At 58.0% G+C, this 18460-nt stretch overlaps 1 protein-coding gene across 1 annotated transcript in view; it reads right to left on the bottom strand.

Annotated features, from left to right (window-relative positions):
* Window positions 1–417: 417 nt before the first annotated feature.
* Window positions 418–18460, bottom strand: part of LOC119101761 (uncharacterized) — a 31422-nt gene continuing 13379 nt past the window's right edge. The window contains exon 3 of the mRNA XM_037225179.1: window positions 418–1958. Coding sequence (XP_037081074.1) covers window positions 1721–1958 — 238 coding nt within the window. The 3' untranslated portion in view covers window positions 418–1720. The remainder of the gene's footprint in view (window positions 1959–18460) is intronic.

Raw genomic sequence — 18460 nt, 5'->3', positions numbered from 1 at the left:
TTTTTCCCACCCGGCAAAGCGCGTTTCAAACAGTTCCTTCCACCACCGAGCACTCTTGGAGCAGCGTCTGGTCGACCCCGTCATCGCCGCCCCGGTGCGCCAGGGGGCGGAACGGACGCGGTAAGCTGTCACTTCAGCACGTGACACAGCTTCGGTCTCAGCTTGCGGGGGCTGATGGGGCTTAGTGTTTAGGGCGCACTGGATGGAACTGGACAGCGCCAGCCGAGGCGGAGGCGTCGCTTGAACACGTGCCAGGAACCTGAGCATGTCGGCGCAGCCTTCACCAGGTCCACTGACCATCTGAGCTGCCGCAGCTGAGCTGCGTCAGGCTCCACCCGTTGACGCCGTCGCCGGGGAGGAGGCCAGGGCTAACGGAAGGGACCAGAGTTAACCACTTGTTCCTTGTTACAGAAGAGGCAAGCATGCGAGCTTAACAGCGCTACAAGTCGGTGAAGCGACTGAGAACTGCCCGGCTTCCCAGCAAGCGGCCGTTCTAAGTCGACGCAGCGCGAGCGGCCCTCCACACCGAGCCAGCGATCCGGACAATCGTGGATGTGCGGTCCGGTGGGCCGGGCCAGCCTCCCTCTCGCGGAGGACCGGCCGGCGCCAGTGGGGCACGGCAGAGGGTCGGGCCCGCCCACTGGGCCGTGACGGACCGCTTTGTGGACCGTGTCGGGCCCTCGGCTGGAACTGGACCGGCCAACGGACGGTCCAGTCAGCGGAGGTCCCGCCAGCGGACGGACCCGGCGCGATAGGGCAGACGTCGGCCGGAGGGGAGCGTCGCTCCAGAGGAGGCACTCTGGTCCCGAACAGACTGGCCGGCCGGAGGGGAGTGTCGCTGCAGAGCCACGCTCCAGTGCAATGGGACCGGGGGTTAGGCCGGGCCTGCCGCTGTCTGGTGATAAGGGCCGCTGCCTGGGACAGGCCGCTGACAAGGAATGTGGTGAGAGCTGAGGAACTGTGGTGGGAATGACGCGGAATGACACCGCGGAACCGTTGTAAGACCAGGCCTGGAAGCAGCTGACCAGTCATGGGTACGCGTCTCAAAGTCTGGTAGGAGGGTCGCTGACACTGATCTTAATTGGTCAACCTGACAGTGGTCTATACTTCTGGGCCGGAAGCCGGTTCTGCTTAACAAGTTCCCACTACATGATACTTGGTTCGCTCGATTTACTGGGCTTCTAAGCTGCACCTTTATGCTGCACCAGATATGCTATATTTTTACCTTTTCTTTTTGGCTTTCAGTAAGCCAAGAGAAGCAAACTGGGTGAAACGTTTTGTTATTGTTGTCCCAATTCTACCGTTAACAATGCATCTAATTTCAGCAAGCAGCGTGAAGGATTTTTATCAGTGAAACCTGTAGCGATGTGCCATGCATGAATATCTGTTTTCTGCTCAGTGCGATAAAACCCTGTCTTCGACTAAACAGGATCCAAAAACAAAACCCAATGATAGTGATCACGTCACCAGCAAAACCGCGGTAACAGAAAAAACTCAGCGGTGGCAGTTTTATTCCGCGGGGAGTAGTGCATTCTGTACTGCAGTTGGCCTCAAACCCAGCTCACCTGGCCACAGGTGAGCTGGGTTTGAGTTTGACTTATAAGGAAATTATCATACTGTACCCGTTGCGAGAACAAGGAACACTTTGCCTTGACGACAATCAAGGCAGCGACAGGCACATGCGATAACACCGATGCGGGTTTAGAGGCGCGTTCGCTGTTCACCGCCCGGCCATCTCCGCCTTCCCGGCGATCGCGACCGCACTCACAGCATCGCTGGTGACCGGCGTGCCGCTGCTGATGAGCGCGAGCACTTGGTCGGCGTGGCCCAGGCTGGCCGCCAACCGCAGGCGTTCCTCGCGCGGAGCGGCCGGCGCCAGGGGCCGGCCCGCCTCCGGCGGTGGCCCCGGGTACGGCGGCGCTCCGTTCGCCTGGGCAGCCATCAGCTCATGCCGCCGCCTGCGAAAGCGGAGGCGAGTTAGACAGGCGCTGGGTGTGTCGGGCTCATACTGCAAAGACACGGTCTGAGAGATAAGTAGGCTGCTTCGTGTAGATAGGCTATCGTGACGGTTCGAGTCATCGTTCTGTCGGACCGAGGTCCTGTTCAGTACGTTGCAGTGAGACAACCGTGCTAGGAATGTAAATTAACCGAGATGAATAGCTCTCCGCTCAAGCAGCCGGTCACAGCACACCCCGAGGGTAGCGTATCCTCCATGGACGCCCACTTGATACTCTCAGGTCAGTTCAAGCACCCGCGAGGGCGGCAGGTTAAGCCGACGCGCAGAGAGGCACAATAAAGCTGCCGCGACGCAGCGCCGTAAAACACTACGGAATAAAGCGAGCGTCAAAACGGCTCGACGCTTCCGCTCGTAAACACAAGAGACTGGCTCTCGGCCGCTCCAGTTTGTGTCGTCTTAATGGCGGGGACGAGGGGCCCGCCTCGGCGCTGCGGAGGGCCGGTGACGGGCGGAGACGCCGGCGGCGCCGGGCGGGCCGGGAAGACCGCTGGGTGAGTCAGGCCTCCGACCGGACGTGCCGACAGGACGGCCCGACTCCGAGCAGAGCTTCACTGCGGGGCTGGCCCGGCTCCACCGCCAACTGGCATGCAAGCCCGACGAGATGCCACGGAGCGGAGGCGCGGTCGGAGACGGCGAGCAGCCTAGCGCGGCTGCCGCGATGAGGCGGGCGAGCTGCGAGACGCGTGTCTGCGTTAGGCCCGACGGGTCCGCGGCCGGCGTGGCCGAGACGCTGCCGACCGGCAACGGTCAGCACTGGGTGCGGCCGGCCGAGGTGGTCCGAAACGAATCCATTATGGCGGCTGGGAGTAAAGTGAGGCCCGTTCGGCGGCCGGCCGCAGCGCACGCCGCCGCCGCCGTCTGAAAGACACCGGGTCGTCGCCAGATGGCGCAGGCGACGCTAATCGCCGCCGCGCCGGCCGGCCATCTCAATTACAGGACATTAGCCGGCGTGCATGGGATGCGGCGCCGGCGGCGGCCGCCGCGCGCCCCATCACCGCACCGTGACTGTAGGAAACCGCGCGTCGCTGGCGCACGTCGGGCTCAAGCGGCCACCTCTGCTGCGGCCCGGTGCACGGGCTGGGCCCAGGCTGCTCCGTCCGCCGGCCAGACGTCTGGCTCCAGCCGGCCGCACCCCGCTGCAGACTCCGGGGGCGGGACGCGCGCGCTCCCTACGCCGACTCATGAAACGACCGGCAAATACACCGCACACCGCGCTGTCAGCTCTTAAGAGTATACCAACTAATGGCGAAAACGCTACCTAAGTGCAACCCAGGCCCGACGGTAATCAGAAAATAGCATCGGACCATCATCAGGTAACGCTAACGATCGCCAGATAATAGTGCTAGATCAATCAAAATCCCCGGTTTATAATCTGCAAAAGAAACGAGGCGAATGACCAACTATCAATTTTATGAGACGATCCAGAGGTGCGCTCTTGCCGTGGACGTCCCGCTGGGCAGATCCACCTTTCACTGCGGCCCGGCTGGCGAGGTGGAGCATGACCTGCGCCGGCCAACGCTTGTGTTTTCACCGTGAGGCGCCGCGCGAGGGCCGACCCGACCTGACCTAACGCGACGGTAAACATCTCCCGTAAAAACGGCCTGCCGGCACGGTTTCACAACTTCTCAACACCTGACCGCTGTTGGCGGAGGCGGTACTTTCACTAATGCGCGGCCACAAGACCAAAAACGCCACTGCAGAGCTCGCTGCCGACAGACCGCGGCCTAGACCAGCGGCTAGTGCGGCGCATAGCCATTCACGGCAGCACACAGCGGCCCATGTCACGGCCTCGTCCGGCGGACAGAGGCGACCAATGATCGACACGCAAGATATTACGGACCGGCGACATGCCACCCCTCGCCGCCGCCGCCGCCGCCGCCGCCGCCGCCGCCGCGTGGCTCGCCTGACCGTACCGTTCAGCTGACCCGCGCCCAGTGCGGGCCCGCCCGCTCGGACGGGTTTAATTAGGCTGCTCTCATCGGCCGACACGGCGCTGCCTGACGCCACCGCCGAGCGCCGTCGATCGCATCGCTTCATCGCCGGCCGAAATTGGCCGCGCGATTGGCTCAATGGGAAGCAAATAACTGTAGTCAGGCTGCGGATCTCGGAGCGAGGAGCCCGGGACGCGAGGGAGCCGCCGAGGTGGCATTTAACTAACGGTCCACCGGCCGGCCGGCCGGACAGCGCTGCCCGGCCGGCGTAAGTGAAACAGACGGAGAGGAGCGCGGCAGAGGGGCGAGCGCCGCCGCCGAGCGGCCCGCGCCAAGACGAATGACGCGTCTGGAGCCCGCTCAGTCGGACGGTGCGCCGGCGGACCCGGCAGCGGCCGAGCTAAACACCGGACCGGAGCGGGCAGACCGCTCGTGCGCCCCAGCGGACGTTCGCCTTCGTCGCGGTGCGACACTCCCCAGCGGGTGAATCCCGCTGAGCCGGCGACCAGTTTAGCGAGTGACTCCTCACGGTGACCATAAATCCTGACGGACGCGTTGTGACGTCGCCGACCGCTGCTGTCGCCCGCGCCGTGCCGCCGCGCCACCGTGCCGCCGCGCACGGTGGCGCGTCTTGCGCCGCCGATCCTCCGCCGGAGACGGGCGCGACGCGGCGCGGCCGCACAAAGGCGCGCGACCGGCGGAGCGTGGGCGGTCGTCGGGGGCGGTCGGACGCACGCGCGGCCCCGGGCGCCGCCGCCGGCCGTCGCGGGAAGGCGTGACGTCGTCAGATGACGGGCTGCTGGCCGAAGGTGACGCGCTCCCACGGTCGCGCGCCGTCGCGCAGCCGACCAACAAATCACGCGCACAAAAAAATTAAGGGCGTGTCGGCTCCAAGTGGCGTTATTGCACGCACTTCACGACACGGACTCGGGGTGACTTCCGCGTCACTTCTGTACATTCACGATGCAAATGACAACCGAGTCATGGATACGTTGGGGGCTTCCAGTACCATTTCCTAAACCTCGGAGATTCTATTTTTGTTCCCCGAGCAGTTTTACACAAGTGGACTTGCCAGTTTGCTCATTCCCATCATTGTGCAGCACATACCACATGTCATTTTCAGACTTCGGGACTGATCCGCCCACCCCTGAGCACAGGTGACAGGCCCACCGGGCAAAAAATCCCGGCCGCACAGGTTCACCGGAGACAGATCGACGGGAAGATAGACTTCCGAGTTGGGTCCGGCTGTAGCTCCGGCCGGGCATGCCGGACCCGAGACACGGCCGGAATCCGCCGGCGTCCGGCCATCGTAAACAAACAGGCGAGATTGCGGGCAGATGCGTCGGCGGGGTATTTTGTTTTCGCGCGGTACTGGTGGCGCACGTGCCCCGTGCTGCCCGGAACTTCGCCTCGCGCCGAGGAATGATGGTGCCACACCACGCCAGGGAGACTGAAGCACGCCCGCGGTGCTGAAGGCACACACGTATGTACGTCGGCATCGTTTGACAATCGAAATGGCGGATAGGGCATCTGGAAAGAGATGGACAGGGGTTGGGTGAGCTCAAAATGGCTCGGCCAGAGAAAACATGTCATGGATGGCACGAAACTGTAGGTAGCACCCTGTCCTGCAAGGTGCCTGAAGCTTGTGCCTGAAGCTTGTGCCAAGAGTCGAACTCAGAAGTCAAACATGCGCAGCCAAATTTTTCTCTTTGTGTATTTCATAGGAACGGCAGTTGACGTATAGCCCTCAGCGCACGCATTTGCATGCCTGCGTGGAATCGTGATACCATGGCGAGATAAACATTCCGGATGACTTGGTATCGCAATATGTCTTGAACGCAGTGACTTGCGTTTTTAACATGCACTTGTGCAACAGGTAGGCCATGCACGTTGTCATGCAATTGTAGAAGGTTAAAAGAACGCGTGCTGATACACAGTTACTAGGCGATTCCTAATTTCATCCAATAACCGGTAAAAATGTTCGAGCATTCGAGCCATTGGTCTTTCGTACAATACGCTAAATTGAAAACAGTCGTAGCAACTACTTTTAAAAAAAAAAGACTCGTCGGCCAGACATGTAAACATCACGTGAGGTAATCATGCCGTATCCCACCACTCTCAGTAGACAACCGTGTCCCGTGAACTCGGTGGAAGGCTTGTCTGAGCTCCTGTGAACTTTTGCCTTATCTAGGCAAGCCATGGAGCTTGAATCCATAATCATCCATGGGAATACATACACACATACGCGGACTCGGAGGCATTCATGCATGTGTTTCCGAATGAACCGCCGGACCAATAAAACCTGTCGACAGGACAAAGGAGCTACTTGCCTGAAAGGACACCTGTCCGTAATATATAGCATATTTTACAAGCATGTGGTCGACAGCGCAAGAGCCTCCGAGAAGGAAACTTACGATGAGATATCATGTCTGACAGATAATTTCTTCAATGCATTCGTTTGGAGATGACCTTACAATGCCGTTTACAACCCCGAGCGGCGGGCTCCATACGTTTCCGCCCGGCTCTGAGCCGTGAGCGTCGTCGCTACTGCGCCCGTCACCCGACCGCAAACCCCACTGTGGGCCCGCTCTCCGCCTCCCCGCCAATATCCGAGGGCGCGTCCTCCAACGCGACATAAGCTGTAACGACGTCGGCTGCGATCTCGGCCACGCCGACCTCCACTCGGCGCATCGCTCGATCCCCGCTCGTCGTCCGCACCCACACCCGCCGCGGAACGCGAGCCCCACTCGTCAGGCTTAATGGAGCGGCGCGGTGCTCGCCGCTCGGATTTCATTACTGCTCGCTAAGTGCAACGTGTAACGGCGCCGACAATGGCGGCGTAATTGCGGGCAGGGCGGCGATCGGACTGACCCGGTCCGGGCCGCTCGTGGGAGAGGTCCGGCGGTTCGACGGCGCGCTAGCCGCCGGCAGCGACGACTGCTCTGCCGGAGGGAGGAACAAGGAACGGCTAGATAGAGAGGTGAGGGGTCTACTGGAGGGAGCTACCTACCTGGGCCGGCTACGGGCTGGAGGGAGAAGTGAAATATAATATGCACGCCGGAGAGAGAGGGATGAGTGTGGCGGGTGGCGCACTGGAGAAAGGTGAAAGAGATCTTTCGGAGGGTATGAAGAAGTATCCGCTGGAGGAACGGTGACGTATCACAGCACGATAGGCCAAATGAGTCCTGGCTTTTTCACTGGAGGCTTCGTTAAATAAGGCGTATGAAAGACCATATATCCGCGGTGACAAGCTTCATTGGATGTAGCCTCGCGACGCGCCAGATGAAGCTAGTCAATTTGAGGGAACGGACAAAAATGCCTCGGATGCCTCCGGTGAAGACATGCCTAATTCGCTGTGTGCGCAGCTAGAGTCTAGCAAAGACCAGTCGCCACAAGGCTCTTCTTATAGACGCGTTGTCGGCGTCTTTTTGTCTCCCAAAATGTCACGCCTTGGACAGCTGCGTCATATATTATTCCATATACAACGGTGGCCAAAATGCTAGTTCTTTCACTGAAACGTGAAACGAATCTGGCATGCTTTGATACTACCGAGTCTCTATTCTGTACCCCTACACGACATATAATAAATATCAGAACGTCGCCTCTTTAGTCCGCTAAACGATGTAGACATTTACCTTTCGGGCCGATGCTTTCCTCTTTTCTTGTAAGGGCCGGGAGGGAATGCGTCTCACCAGCAACTCATACGATTATGAAGATTTACAGACCAACGACATGTGGCAATGACGGTGAATGTGTTTTTGGAGAGCGGAACATAGCCGTGTTAAAAGTTAAGTCATATTTTCTGCCACCATGCCACAGGCCTCTAATATTTGACGTACATCAAGCCTCAGCGCATGGAACGAAACGTGTCGACACCGCACTGCAAGACAAAACTCTGTAAAGTGTAACAGGCCAGCAAACCCGGTAACAGTCGTGAACGTGCCGACACTCAGCGCCCCATTTGTAGCAGCATTCATGTTCTCATGTCGAAAGGCGGCGCCGCACGATGGGACAGGGTGTTTGTGTTGCTCCCGGACGACAGCATTGCGGTTCTCACGACTTATCGATTAATAACACCGCCCAGACTCCGATCTCACGCGTAAAACCCTAATAGCTCGTTTAGACGCACAATGATCCAATTTATCATGGAACGCCACCATTGAAATGTTTATAGTGTGTTATTACCGTCGTAGTTTGTACTAAATGATGCGACTTAATCGGGCAAAGGGTTGGACCATTGTACCGACCATGGATCGATTGGTCGCACGAAAGGTGCACACGCTCTTCAGATATTTGGGTCGATACGTGGTAAAAACATGGACGTAACGGCAAGTCGGCTGCGGCGAAGCGCTGGCGGCGATCCCGACGTCTTTCACTGTGTTCTGTAGTCCCGTTACTTTTGTTCTGTCTGAGATGCCGCTCGGCCTCGCTTGACTGCGCCCCACACGTACCTTCTCACCACCCGTGATATCTCAAAGCGCGTCTCCCGCGAGCGTTCTCGGGCCATCGCAGCGACACACGGAGCGTCGTCCGTCACGGTTTATTGCAGCCGGCATGCGGGATGTAGACAACGCCCCTGGCCGCCACCCACCCAACGGCCGGCGGTGAAAGCCGGCATCGGTTGGGCGGCACAGGCCGAGGGCAGCGGCCCCGGAGCTGACCATGCTCGCGCGCTACGAGCGCGGCCGCGCGGACACGTACGCTCGGCTCCGCAAACGGCGCCCGGCGTGGGTGTGCCCCGGCCACGGGCGGCCAACTTCAGCCAACATGCGTGGACAGGCCGCGCCGGGCGTGTTCACGGCGCCGCGGGTGGACATCGCTGCCAAGCGCTCGCGGACAGGCGCTGTGCTCGGGTGTGTCCGCGCGCGGTAGGGGACGCCTCTCTGACCACCGCTGCTGCACGGGGCGGCCGGCCGGCGGTCGGCCTCCAGTGGCGGCGGCCAACCGGTGGCCCACACGGTGTCCGTGGTGACTGTGCGATGGAGCGGGTGGGGCGGCTGCAGAACCGCCACGTCACGGGACAATTCAGCAGCCCTGTCAGATAGAAATAGGGCCGACCGCGGCTGTCGGCGGATGACATACGCTAGGTGGCCGCATGCGAATCGCTGGCGCGGGCTCGGGGTCGCTCGCCGGCGTGAGAGACCGGATGCCGACGCTTGAAGCAGGATGGGGTCAAAATCGGGATAAAGCGAAACGACCCAGATTTGCATCGTTAAGTTAACAGGGCTCAAATGTGACTCTGTTCTCACGTGGTGCTGTGCTGACATTGGTCCGTGTGCAGGCACGCCAGTCATACGTAACGCCTGAGTACCGTGGCTGTCGACAAGACAGACACGAATGACTCCGTCGCCTACGGTGCGGGACAGACAGGTCTGCCGTCCGCGCGCGGTGGGCACCACCTCACCATCAGACCACCTGCATCGACGCCTATCTTCAAAGCGGATGCTCCACTGGCCCCGGGCCACGCCGACCTACAGCGCCGGTAGCAGGGGGATGCTCCACTGGCCCCGGGCCACGCCGACGTACAGCGCCGGTAGCAGGGGCAGGATGCTCCACTGGCCCCGGTCCACGCCGACCTACAGCGCCGGTAGCAGGAGGATGCTCCACTGGCCCCGGGCCGCGCCGACCTACAGCACCGGTAGCAGGGGCAGGGCCTGGCTACGTTTACGTAGCTCCCTCTGCACTCCCCGGCCGCCGAACCGGTCAGCGATCCACTGGCTCTGTTCGAAGCCGGCGCTGCGCGGCGCGCCGCGCTGAAGCGGCACGAGGTGCCTCTAGGCCGCGCCACAAATGCCGCGCCGCGCCGCGGCCCGCGAGGCGGCCGGCCGGTGCTCTATGAATGCCGCCCGCTTCCCAGAAATGCCGGCCGCCGTGAATACGCCCGGTCGGCTGTGACGTGTCGACCCGGACGGCGCCTCTGCACGGTGCAGCGACCTGGAAGCGTCGTCGTTCTGCCCGAGCGGAGCACAACAAAACAAACATGGCGGCCGCGGCGCCGGCGGCTCGGAGGAAATTGGAGACGCCGGCGCCCGCCCTCCTGTCTGTCAGAGACGCTGCGAGAGAGAATTTAATTATGGGCCCACGACTCCACAGGTCAGAGTGTCGGCCAAAGTGTGTCGTAACGCGCTACCGACGCGCGGCGCGCTCCTCCCAGTTCAGCACGTGACACATTGGCGGCCCAGTTTGTTTTCCCGGGTCGGTGTTCCCGTCAGGGAGCTGCCGACCGGCCGCGGGCCGACCCGGTTTATTGTGCTCTCACCATAGGAAATCCGGCGCAAGTGGCACGGTGGCGATCGCGCCGGCACTTCGACAAGGCGCACCGGTGTTACAACAGTGTTGTCAGGCGGCGGCCGGCGAGGGAACACTCTCACCCCCCGACCGCTGGCAGAGCAGGCGGGAGAGAGGGAGGAGGGCCCGGCCAGGACATTGTCGCCGTTACACAGTTCACTTTGTCGTGGTCGGTCGGACGCCGCGCATTGCGGCCCCGTGTCGTAACACTGGTGCCGCACCGTCGCCGGCTCTCGAAAGGACGACGGTCCGAGTGAGTCCCAGATGCTGCCTCACTACCTTTCTCGCGGTCCCGTGCAGCCGGCATGAGTGTGCGACCGCGGTCAGTCGGTGTTACCTGGGCTAGGCAATTCACAGCCTGGTCAAACAGGGTTCATTTTTATCCCAGACTCCGGATACCAAATTCATTCTTAATCCTTCACACCCATCGCCAGACCGACGGAGCCCATAGCCACGCCCTGCTTACTGAACTTTCCTCGGGTCGTATCTTCTTGAAAGCCGCTCCACCTCGGAAGCAACCCCCGGTACATACCGGCTGGTGGCACGCCACCGAGCCAGCCACGACCACGTCAGCTCGGCGCGGTTCGTCGTACTGTCGCTGCGGTACCGGAGAGCGCTGCGAGGGCCGCGGCTCTCTGCCAGTGCTCTCGCAGGGGCGCCGGCGCCGGAGGACTGTTGTGAAGGACCTCTGAGGAAGAGGAACGACCCCGAGACCAAGAGGGGGAGTGGGACCGTGCGCGGATCGGAACACGGGTGGAGATGTCGGTGTCACAGAGCAGTCAGAGACGTAAACATCTTGTGAACGTAACCGGGCGTGGCTGCACAAAAGCAGCTATCGACATCTGACAAGCTCATAATTTCTCACTCGAACTGAGGGAGGAAAATCAAGTCAAATTTGTAATGGGAAGGCTAATTTATAGCTTAAAGCAGCTCATTTTCACCAGGACAAGGTTTTCCATTTGCATCAAACCAATCTTGATATATATGATCCAGCTTACTTTTTTCGAATAGAGGACACCTTCTACCATTTCCAAGAATTAGCAAACTACTGCACCTGACATATAAGATGCAAAGTCTCACTCTAAGTTTTGTATGGCACCGAACAAAAACTACATCCGTCATGAAGTATGAAATGTTCACAGCATTATGCGACGAACCTAAATGATATGATCTGTTATGAATAAAATTAAGCGTTTTCGCTTCATATAAGTTTCAGAATGATTGTCCAGACACCAGCGTATGGTTCCCAAGTATCCGACGCAGTAGCAGCCCCCCCCCCCCCCCCCCCCAATCATGGAGCCGCTTTCATCCTCGATACCATCATGCCTTTATATGTACCACTACTCACATTCTTCGGGGATTACATCGCGGAACGAATCTGTTAGTCTATTAACGTTTTAAATGTAGAATGAACTCATTTGATCAGCAGAGAACTAATTGAATTTAGAAATGTCACTTCTTTATCGACATGCCAATCTTTCCCTGAACCTGAAAATTATTCAAGAAATGAGCATTCTCAAGGCTGTATTGACGATAAACATGACATGTACAAAGTGATCTAACAAAACATTTGCATTGCTCACGATTTCATATGAGTAACTGCTTGCCATAAAAAGACATCATCAAAGACCGCATACGACCAATCTAAAGGTCAAATTTAATATTTGCCATGAATTTCAACAACACTTGAGGCACGACCCGAATGAGCCCTAAGATGTTTAGCAGCGTCCTTCATCAGAAGCAATGAAACCACAAAACGCCGTCAGTGAACTCTTCATCATTTGTAATGCATCATATTCGCATCAGCAAAGCCGTTACCATGCCTCTCCACGCTGCCACAAACAGCGCCACGGTAATCGGATCGGCTGTGGAGACTGCAGCGGCGGACAATAGCGTAACCCGAGCGGCGCGAGACCTCGACGCAGGTGAGAGCGTAGCTAGTCGTCCGCCGTGAGCGGGAGAACCAGTTTGCGGCCAGGACAGCGGAGGCCGCTGATCCGGAAAAATGACACCGGTCTGCGGCTAATATGGCCGGACATCAGCTGGGACCGCCCTCTGGCCGCTGGATGAGAGGCGCGCGTCACAAAGCTAAGTCGGCGCCGACGCACGGCACCGTGGAAGCGGGCGTGCAGGGGATCAGCGCTAGAGGAGGGCGTGCAAGAAATATCATACAGACGCGAACGTATCGCACACATGGCCGTACTGAAATGCTTCAATAATAGAGGACTAGACGCGTCTAGATCCGGGGCAGACATTCGCGCCGTTGTGCAGGATGCTGCGGAGCTCTGAACCTATGCAAGTGCAAGTGTTATCTCCCACAGGATGCCCATGAATATGCAACCACCTGTTTAGTCATGCGGAAAAGGTGCTTCTTTTTCTTCTCAAGGTAATCAACCGTCAAAAGCAGCACCACCGTCTCTTATAAGCTCTGCTTTAAGGGGCTTAAAAGAATTATCACACAACTGAACAGAGCAGGCAGGTTGTCAGTGACAGTTTTTTAATAAGTGGTGGAGCTGGTACCCGGTTACGGTACATGGGACAGTCTGCTACCGCAAGGGGTAACCACGAGTTGAAGGTTACTGGTGTTCAATCTGCCGTGATGTGGTTTAATGTGATCAAAACGTGAAAACGGCTCATATCCCAAACATAACTAGGATTCTGACTCCACAGCCCATATGAATGGTTGTCCATCTCCATGGTTTGACAATGAATGAAAGTCAGGCATCCAAGCCAGTATCCTGACCCCAAAATCTCATACCGTTTGTCTCACATTGATAAGCCAATTTAAGGTGACTGCCAATGTTGATAAATAGCTGAATCAATCATTTTTTCATGTCTAGTTAACTTCAGTGGACCCAAGAGTGCACCGACGAGATCACGACAAGGCGAAATGTTAACGAACGACTCTTGACGATGAGACACATTCTTAACTTGAACCATATCAATGTCGAAACATGATACCGGTAGAAACATGGGTTTTGGGACGTGTATAGATCGACAACACTGCAGGAGGTAATTGCTTCTTGTGACCACTAAGAAAACCAACAAAATTCACTGGCTTGTCCTCTCGACAACAACGCTTATAATGGGTTCTTCGCCGACACCGAAACGCTTATATCTCTCTCCGTAACAGAACGGTCGCTATTAATCAGCGCGCAGAGACCAAGCAACTGGCCGAAAATTAGAAACTGCTGTCTGGAGAGAATAATTGGGGCATTTAGCTTGTTTGTACTGGTTGCTGGACTGGAGGGAAGGCTCAGGGGTTGGAGTGGAGCGGGACGGCGAGGCGCCGGGGTGAGCCCTGCGGCTGCCCGGCCCACTTCACAGGTGTTGTACTCCTTCTTCTCTCTCTCTTCTCTACTCTTCTCTCCTCTCTCTCCCCTCTCTCTCTCTTCTCTTCTCTCTCTCCTCTCTCTCTCTCTCTCTCTCTCTCTCTCTCTCTCTCTCTTCTCTCTCTCTCTCTTCTCTCTCTCTCTATCTCTCTCTCTCTCTCTCTCTCTCTCTCTCTCTCTCTCTCTCTCCTCTCTCTCTCTCTCTCTCTCTCTCTCTCTCTCTCTCTCTCTCTCTCTCTTCTCTCTCTCTCTCTCTCTCTCTCTCTCTCTCTCTCTCTCTCTCCTCTCTCCCTTAATCTGCCTTGTACGGCCCTTGATACTCTCTGCCGGGGTATCCTTCGTGCCTTTAGTTTTGGCGCCCACTGAACCACAAGACAGCGCCGTGTTCAGTTTTTTTTCCGTTATTTCCATGCAGCCGAGCTGGACAAAACGAATAAGTTGCACGCACTGGTAACGTAGGCCATGGGAGGGCGCTTCCTGAATTGCGAGGGAACAATTCTGTGGTTGTTCAGGTGTTGAACTTCCCACATGGGGTCACAAATTTTGCCGGAATACAGGGCAGCTAGTTTCTATGGCTCTGACAAACACCTTTTCTTACTTGGACAGATGTGGCTTGCTCCAAGTGTAGATTTGAATCGGTACGAATATGATCACCCGAATGCAACGTGCCATTACCAGAGAAAGCAGGGACCTTACCTGACCAGGGGCCTGAATTATGCAGGGACCTGTATGTCAGTTTTTTTTCCATCTTGTAATCATTACGAACATTTCTGTCATCAAGATGCATTAACGAGTACATCGCATGCCAATCGAGGCTCCCCCAAAACAACTTGTTATCAATGTAGAGCTTTCCTTGTTTTCGAAAAACACGTTTGTCTCCATTGGTGCCCGCTGTTGATTCAGCAACACTTAATCACCACACTCGCGGAACTGAGTTATTGAAGTGAGCGCGCTCAGAACACTTGGTCTCGCGTCTTTAAGCGCCCTAATTACCCTCGTCATCAACGCCGGGTCTTTTGTCAATATCCGTGAAACGTGGACCGAGATCGTGTCGCGCAAAATTTGGACGCGTCAGCCTAACGAGCCGCCGCTTTGTGAGTCGCGTACACGGCCCATCTGCCGTGGGAGCCCGAATCAGATAAAGTGACGCCGAATTACACGGCCGGGCGGCAACGGCGCGCTGTGTCCGGTGGCGGCCGGCCATCTGGCGGGCGCGGCGCGGCGACATCCGTCTGCCGGCGGCTGCTCATCGGCTGACGGATCGGGCGGCACAGCGTCACTCGCCCGAACGACGTCCGTTTTCGCGGTCGGTGTCTGGTGCCGGCCGTCTGGCGCGTCGGAAGCACGCGGCTGCTGGCTGGACGCGCCAGCGAGGCGAACCATGTGCGTGACGCGGGGTCTCTGGAGCTGGGCGTTTACCAGGCTGGGACCGGTGCGTCGGGAGACGGTCACTAACGGAGTTGCGGACAACGGAGGTGTCCCCAGTTGCGTCGCGGGGCCGCCTCCGAGGTGCTGCCGCGCGGTGTTTCGCCCGGGAAGGGCGGCGAGACACAGTATCGAAAGCCGCGACCGACCATGTTTAGAACCTGCAGATTGATGAGCTCCATACTGAGAGAGTGAGAGTGCGAGGCGACGACACAGTGAGACGCTGCTGAGGACAGCTGCCATGACACGGCAGCACGGTCTCAGCTCGCCGGCGCGCCCTCCTCCCGGTGAATCTCCCATGCCAGGACCAGCACCACCGCATTCATCGACGCTAAGGAAAACGGCGCCGGCGGCCAGACGCGCCGGCGGGTTGGAAGGCGACAAATCGGTCCGGCGCTGGAGAAAACCAGTTTCCGACCGGCGGCCGTCCCAGAAGGGATACACTTAACGTGGCGCCCGTGCTCGTCGACCAATAATGTGTTCAGGTCGGTCTCAACGCCGACTGATTAGAGTAACGCAGTAACGACCTCGCGCTGCGCTCAAACGCCGGGACGGTGGCACGGGTCGCGCTCAGATGCGGGACGGTGGCTCGAGCCGCGCTCAGATGCGGGGACGGCGGCTCGGCCCGCGCTCAGATGCGGGGACGGCGGCTCGGCCTGCGCTCAGATGCAGGACGGTGACTCGAGCCGCGATCAGATGCGGGGACGGCGGCTCGGCCCGCGCTCAGATGCGGGGACGGCGGCTCGGCCTGCGCTCAGATGCGGGGACGGTGGCTCGGCCCGCGCTCAGATGCGGGGATGGCGGCTTGGGCGCATAATCGGGAGAGCATTCGATTTTTTATGGAAAGAATATCCAGTTCATGTCACTAAATGGGAACAGTGAGGAACGTCATGATTACCCAAATTGTATACAATGATTAATACTTTATTATTTTTGCTACTAGCCCGCAAGGTGGCGTATCATGCAGTCATTATTTAACAGGCACTGATTATACAACGGTATGCATCCATGCCTTTATAAGCCCGCAAATGCTTTGTATACACGGATCCTTGAAATCCCATTTACATATATCCTCTCTTCAGAGCTTGTGGGTGTTACCAAAATCAGATTAGCAACAAAAGGAAATGTGGCTTTGTTGGCCCAGCCAGTGGCTTGTTGGCCAACTTCTCCCAGCTGGCTATCCACAGCTCTCCAGCCGGTTATCCTTTGTCCACCAGCTGCTGCTGACAGACGGGCAGCCCGCTGAAGAAACTTCCCCGGCCTTGATCGATCTGGGCACCGTTTCCACCCCGAACCGTAAGAACAGCACGCCCACCCCTCACTGGCGGGCTCTGGACGGCGTCGAACCACCTGCAAACCGTCCGGGGCTGCTAGGCGGGGAGGGGGGTCGGCACGTATGGGTCCCCCTGCGCGGTGACCCCGGGCGGGACCCGCAGACCTCCGCAAGGCACTGGAAAAGCAAGGGAACGCCACCACCTCTCATTGATATGCAAGACGGGCCACCGCTCACATGCAGAAAAGGAGCTCGTCTGCGAGGATATCGCTCAGAGGCGGGTGTCAGCAAAAAGCGTCCCGCCCCATCCCTCGCTATCGACGCGGAAAAACAGTCGCATGCGGCAAGATTTGAGATAGCGCGCCGTGGTGAACACGTGAGGTGCTCGGCCGTGAAAATATGTCACGCGCAAGTGCTGCACTTAAATACACTCTTCAGCTCGTTTTGTTCGACCTGAGCAGGGCTGGAACCAGCTCAGGCTTCAATTCGACCATGGCATGCAATGCGATGCCGCCAGAGACACGAGGTTTACAATCTTACGCCCCCCCCCCCTCATTCAGTCCCGGGCCGGGTGGAACGTGCACGACGAGTATGCCTCTGAGGGCAACCGCCGCATCTTCTCACGCCGAGGCGTGTCACGCAGTGGGCGCCAGCATTTCCATGTCATGAATTAAATTAAGCCGGCCCCGCGCACGGCTAGCTCGCCAGCCGCCGTTGCCATAGTTACCAGTATCCGTGTCAACAATAAAGCTTCTCATAGGGACGCGGTGTCAAGATGGACGCGATAGTTCCCGGAACGATGACCTTGACCAGTCACGAGCGGGCCTTATTTATCACCCGGCGTACAAATGGCGGTGCTGCGCGGAAGACCAGCAAATCCGAGAAAGGCACGCGCGGCACGAACGAGGAGTGCCACAATGGCTACATTGGTTAGCCAAGGCGCCATTTTGTACCACATACTGGTTCGTGGCGGCTTACATTGTGGGAAATTTTGCTTGTCGAAATGCCAGGTTCGCTGAGTGGTATCCACCCCCAAAAGATTGTTCGATACATATCTTGCGGCAAAAATGAGCAGCGGGTTGATTCTTCGCACATTTCCAATATGCATCGAAGGAGTTTGCAGTACGCACACACCATCTTTATAAATGGTCGCTAATGCATTTCGAACATTAATGCCCCTATCAACAGTTTGTTAAGAGCCTGACAGATGGAGGGGAGACCAGCGCCTCGGCGCTTACGCAACATTCCGGCTCAGCATCGGAGCTGACTCACTCGCCGCGCCCACCTCAGGTGTGACCTGAAAGATGACCGGGCAGGACGGAGGGAAGGGGGGGGGGGCTGCCCGGCTTACACGGCCGGTATGTGTGTACGTGCCCCCACTTTACAATCTACGATCAATCGGAGCGCGGGCCAACCGTCGCCGCCGCGACAGCACCCTCCCGCTGACGTCAGCACAAAGGACACTCGGCGGGGGCGCGGCTGCTCGCTGACAGCCGCCTCCACGCGCAGGACGCCGGCCTGTGAGAGCGGCACCGGCCGGCCGCCCCCGATTTTATCGCATTGAACCGCTAATGAATATCTTTCGGCAGCATTTGCGTGAGTGGCAAGCGCTTCGACGCCGCAACGCTTCGGTGCTGACGAGCTTGGCGCGCATATGGCGCGTCGCGGACGTCGCGGCCGCGCTAATAGCGACGCCGCCAGCTGTCGAGGGCGTCCCTGTGACGTCACGAGAAGAGCGGCTGTCCTCTGTCCACCGAGTCAGCACGCACCGCTCCGCAGAAGAGCTTGACTTTGAGTCTAAATATGTTCCATAATTTGTGGCATAATTGCCTTACGTTATAATAAGGCATTTTCAATTTGAAAGTTGGGCAGAATCGAGCTAATTCGCTGATGTCAGCGGGTCAGCAGTCGTTTACATTCGGAGCGCGACGCTCCGGTTGGTGGAAAGCTGACGATGAGTAGGCCCGCAGACGTAAAAGGTTTTCGTGCTGAAACGGCGCATGCGTACCCAGCAAGGTGACGAGGCTTGCTTTCACTCGGTGGGGAGCGCAGTGCCAGTTTGATACACTGATCGCTCCATCGTAAATTTGCCCAGCAAACACGATTAGCTGCTTTGAGAACATCGCAAATGCGCGTTCTATGACAGTGAAGAATGCAAGAACTACAAATGCTGTTTTGAGAGAACATTGAACTC

Source organism: Pollicipes pollicipes, unplaced genomic scaffold (genome assembly GCF_011947565.3).
Source record: "Pollicipes pollicipes isolate AB1234 unplaced genomic scaffold, Ppol_2.1 Scaffold_4881;HRSCAF=5763_pilon_pilon_pilon, whole genome shotgun sequence".
Classification (NCBI taxonomy): domain Eukaryota; kingdom Metazoa; phylum Arthropoda; class Thecostraca; order Pollicipedomorpha; family Pollicipedidae; genus Pollicipes; species Pollicipes pollicipes.
This window is presented reverse-complemented; position numbering and strand designations above follow the sequence as displayed.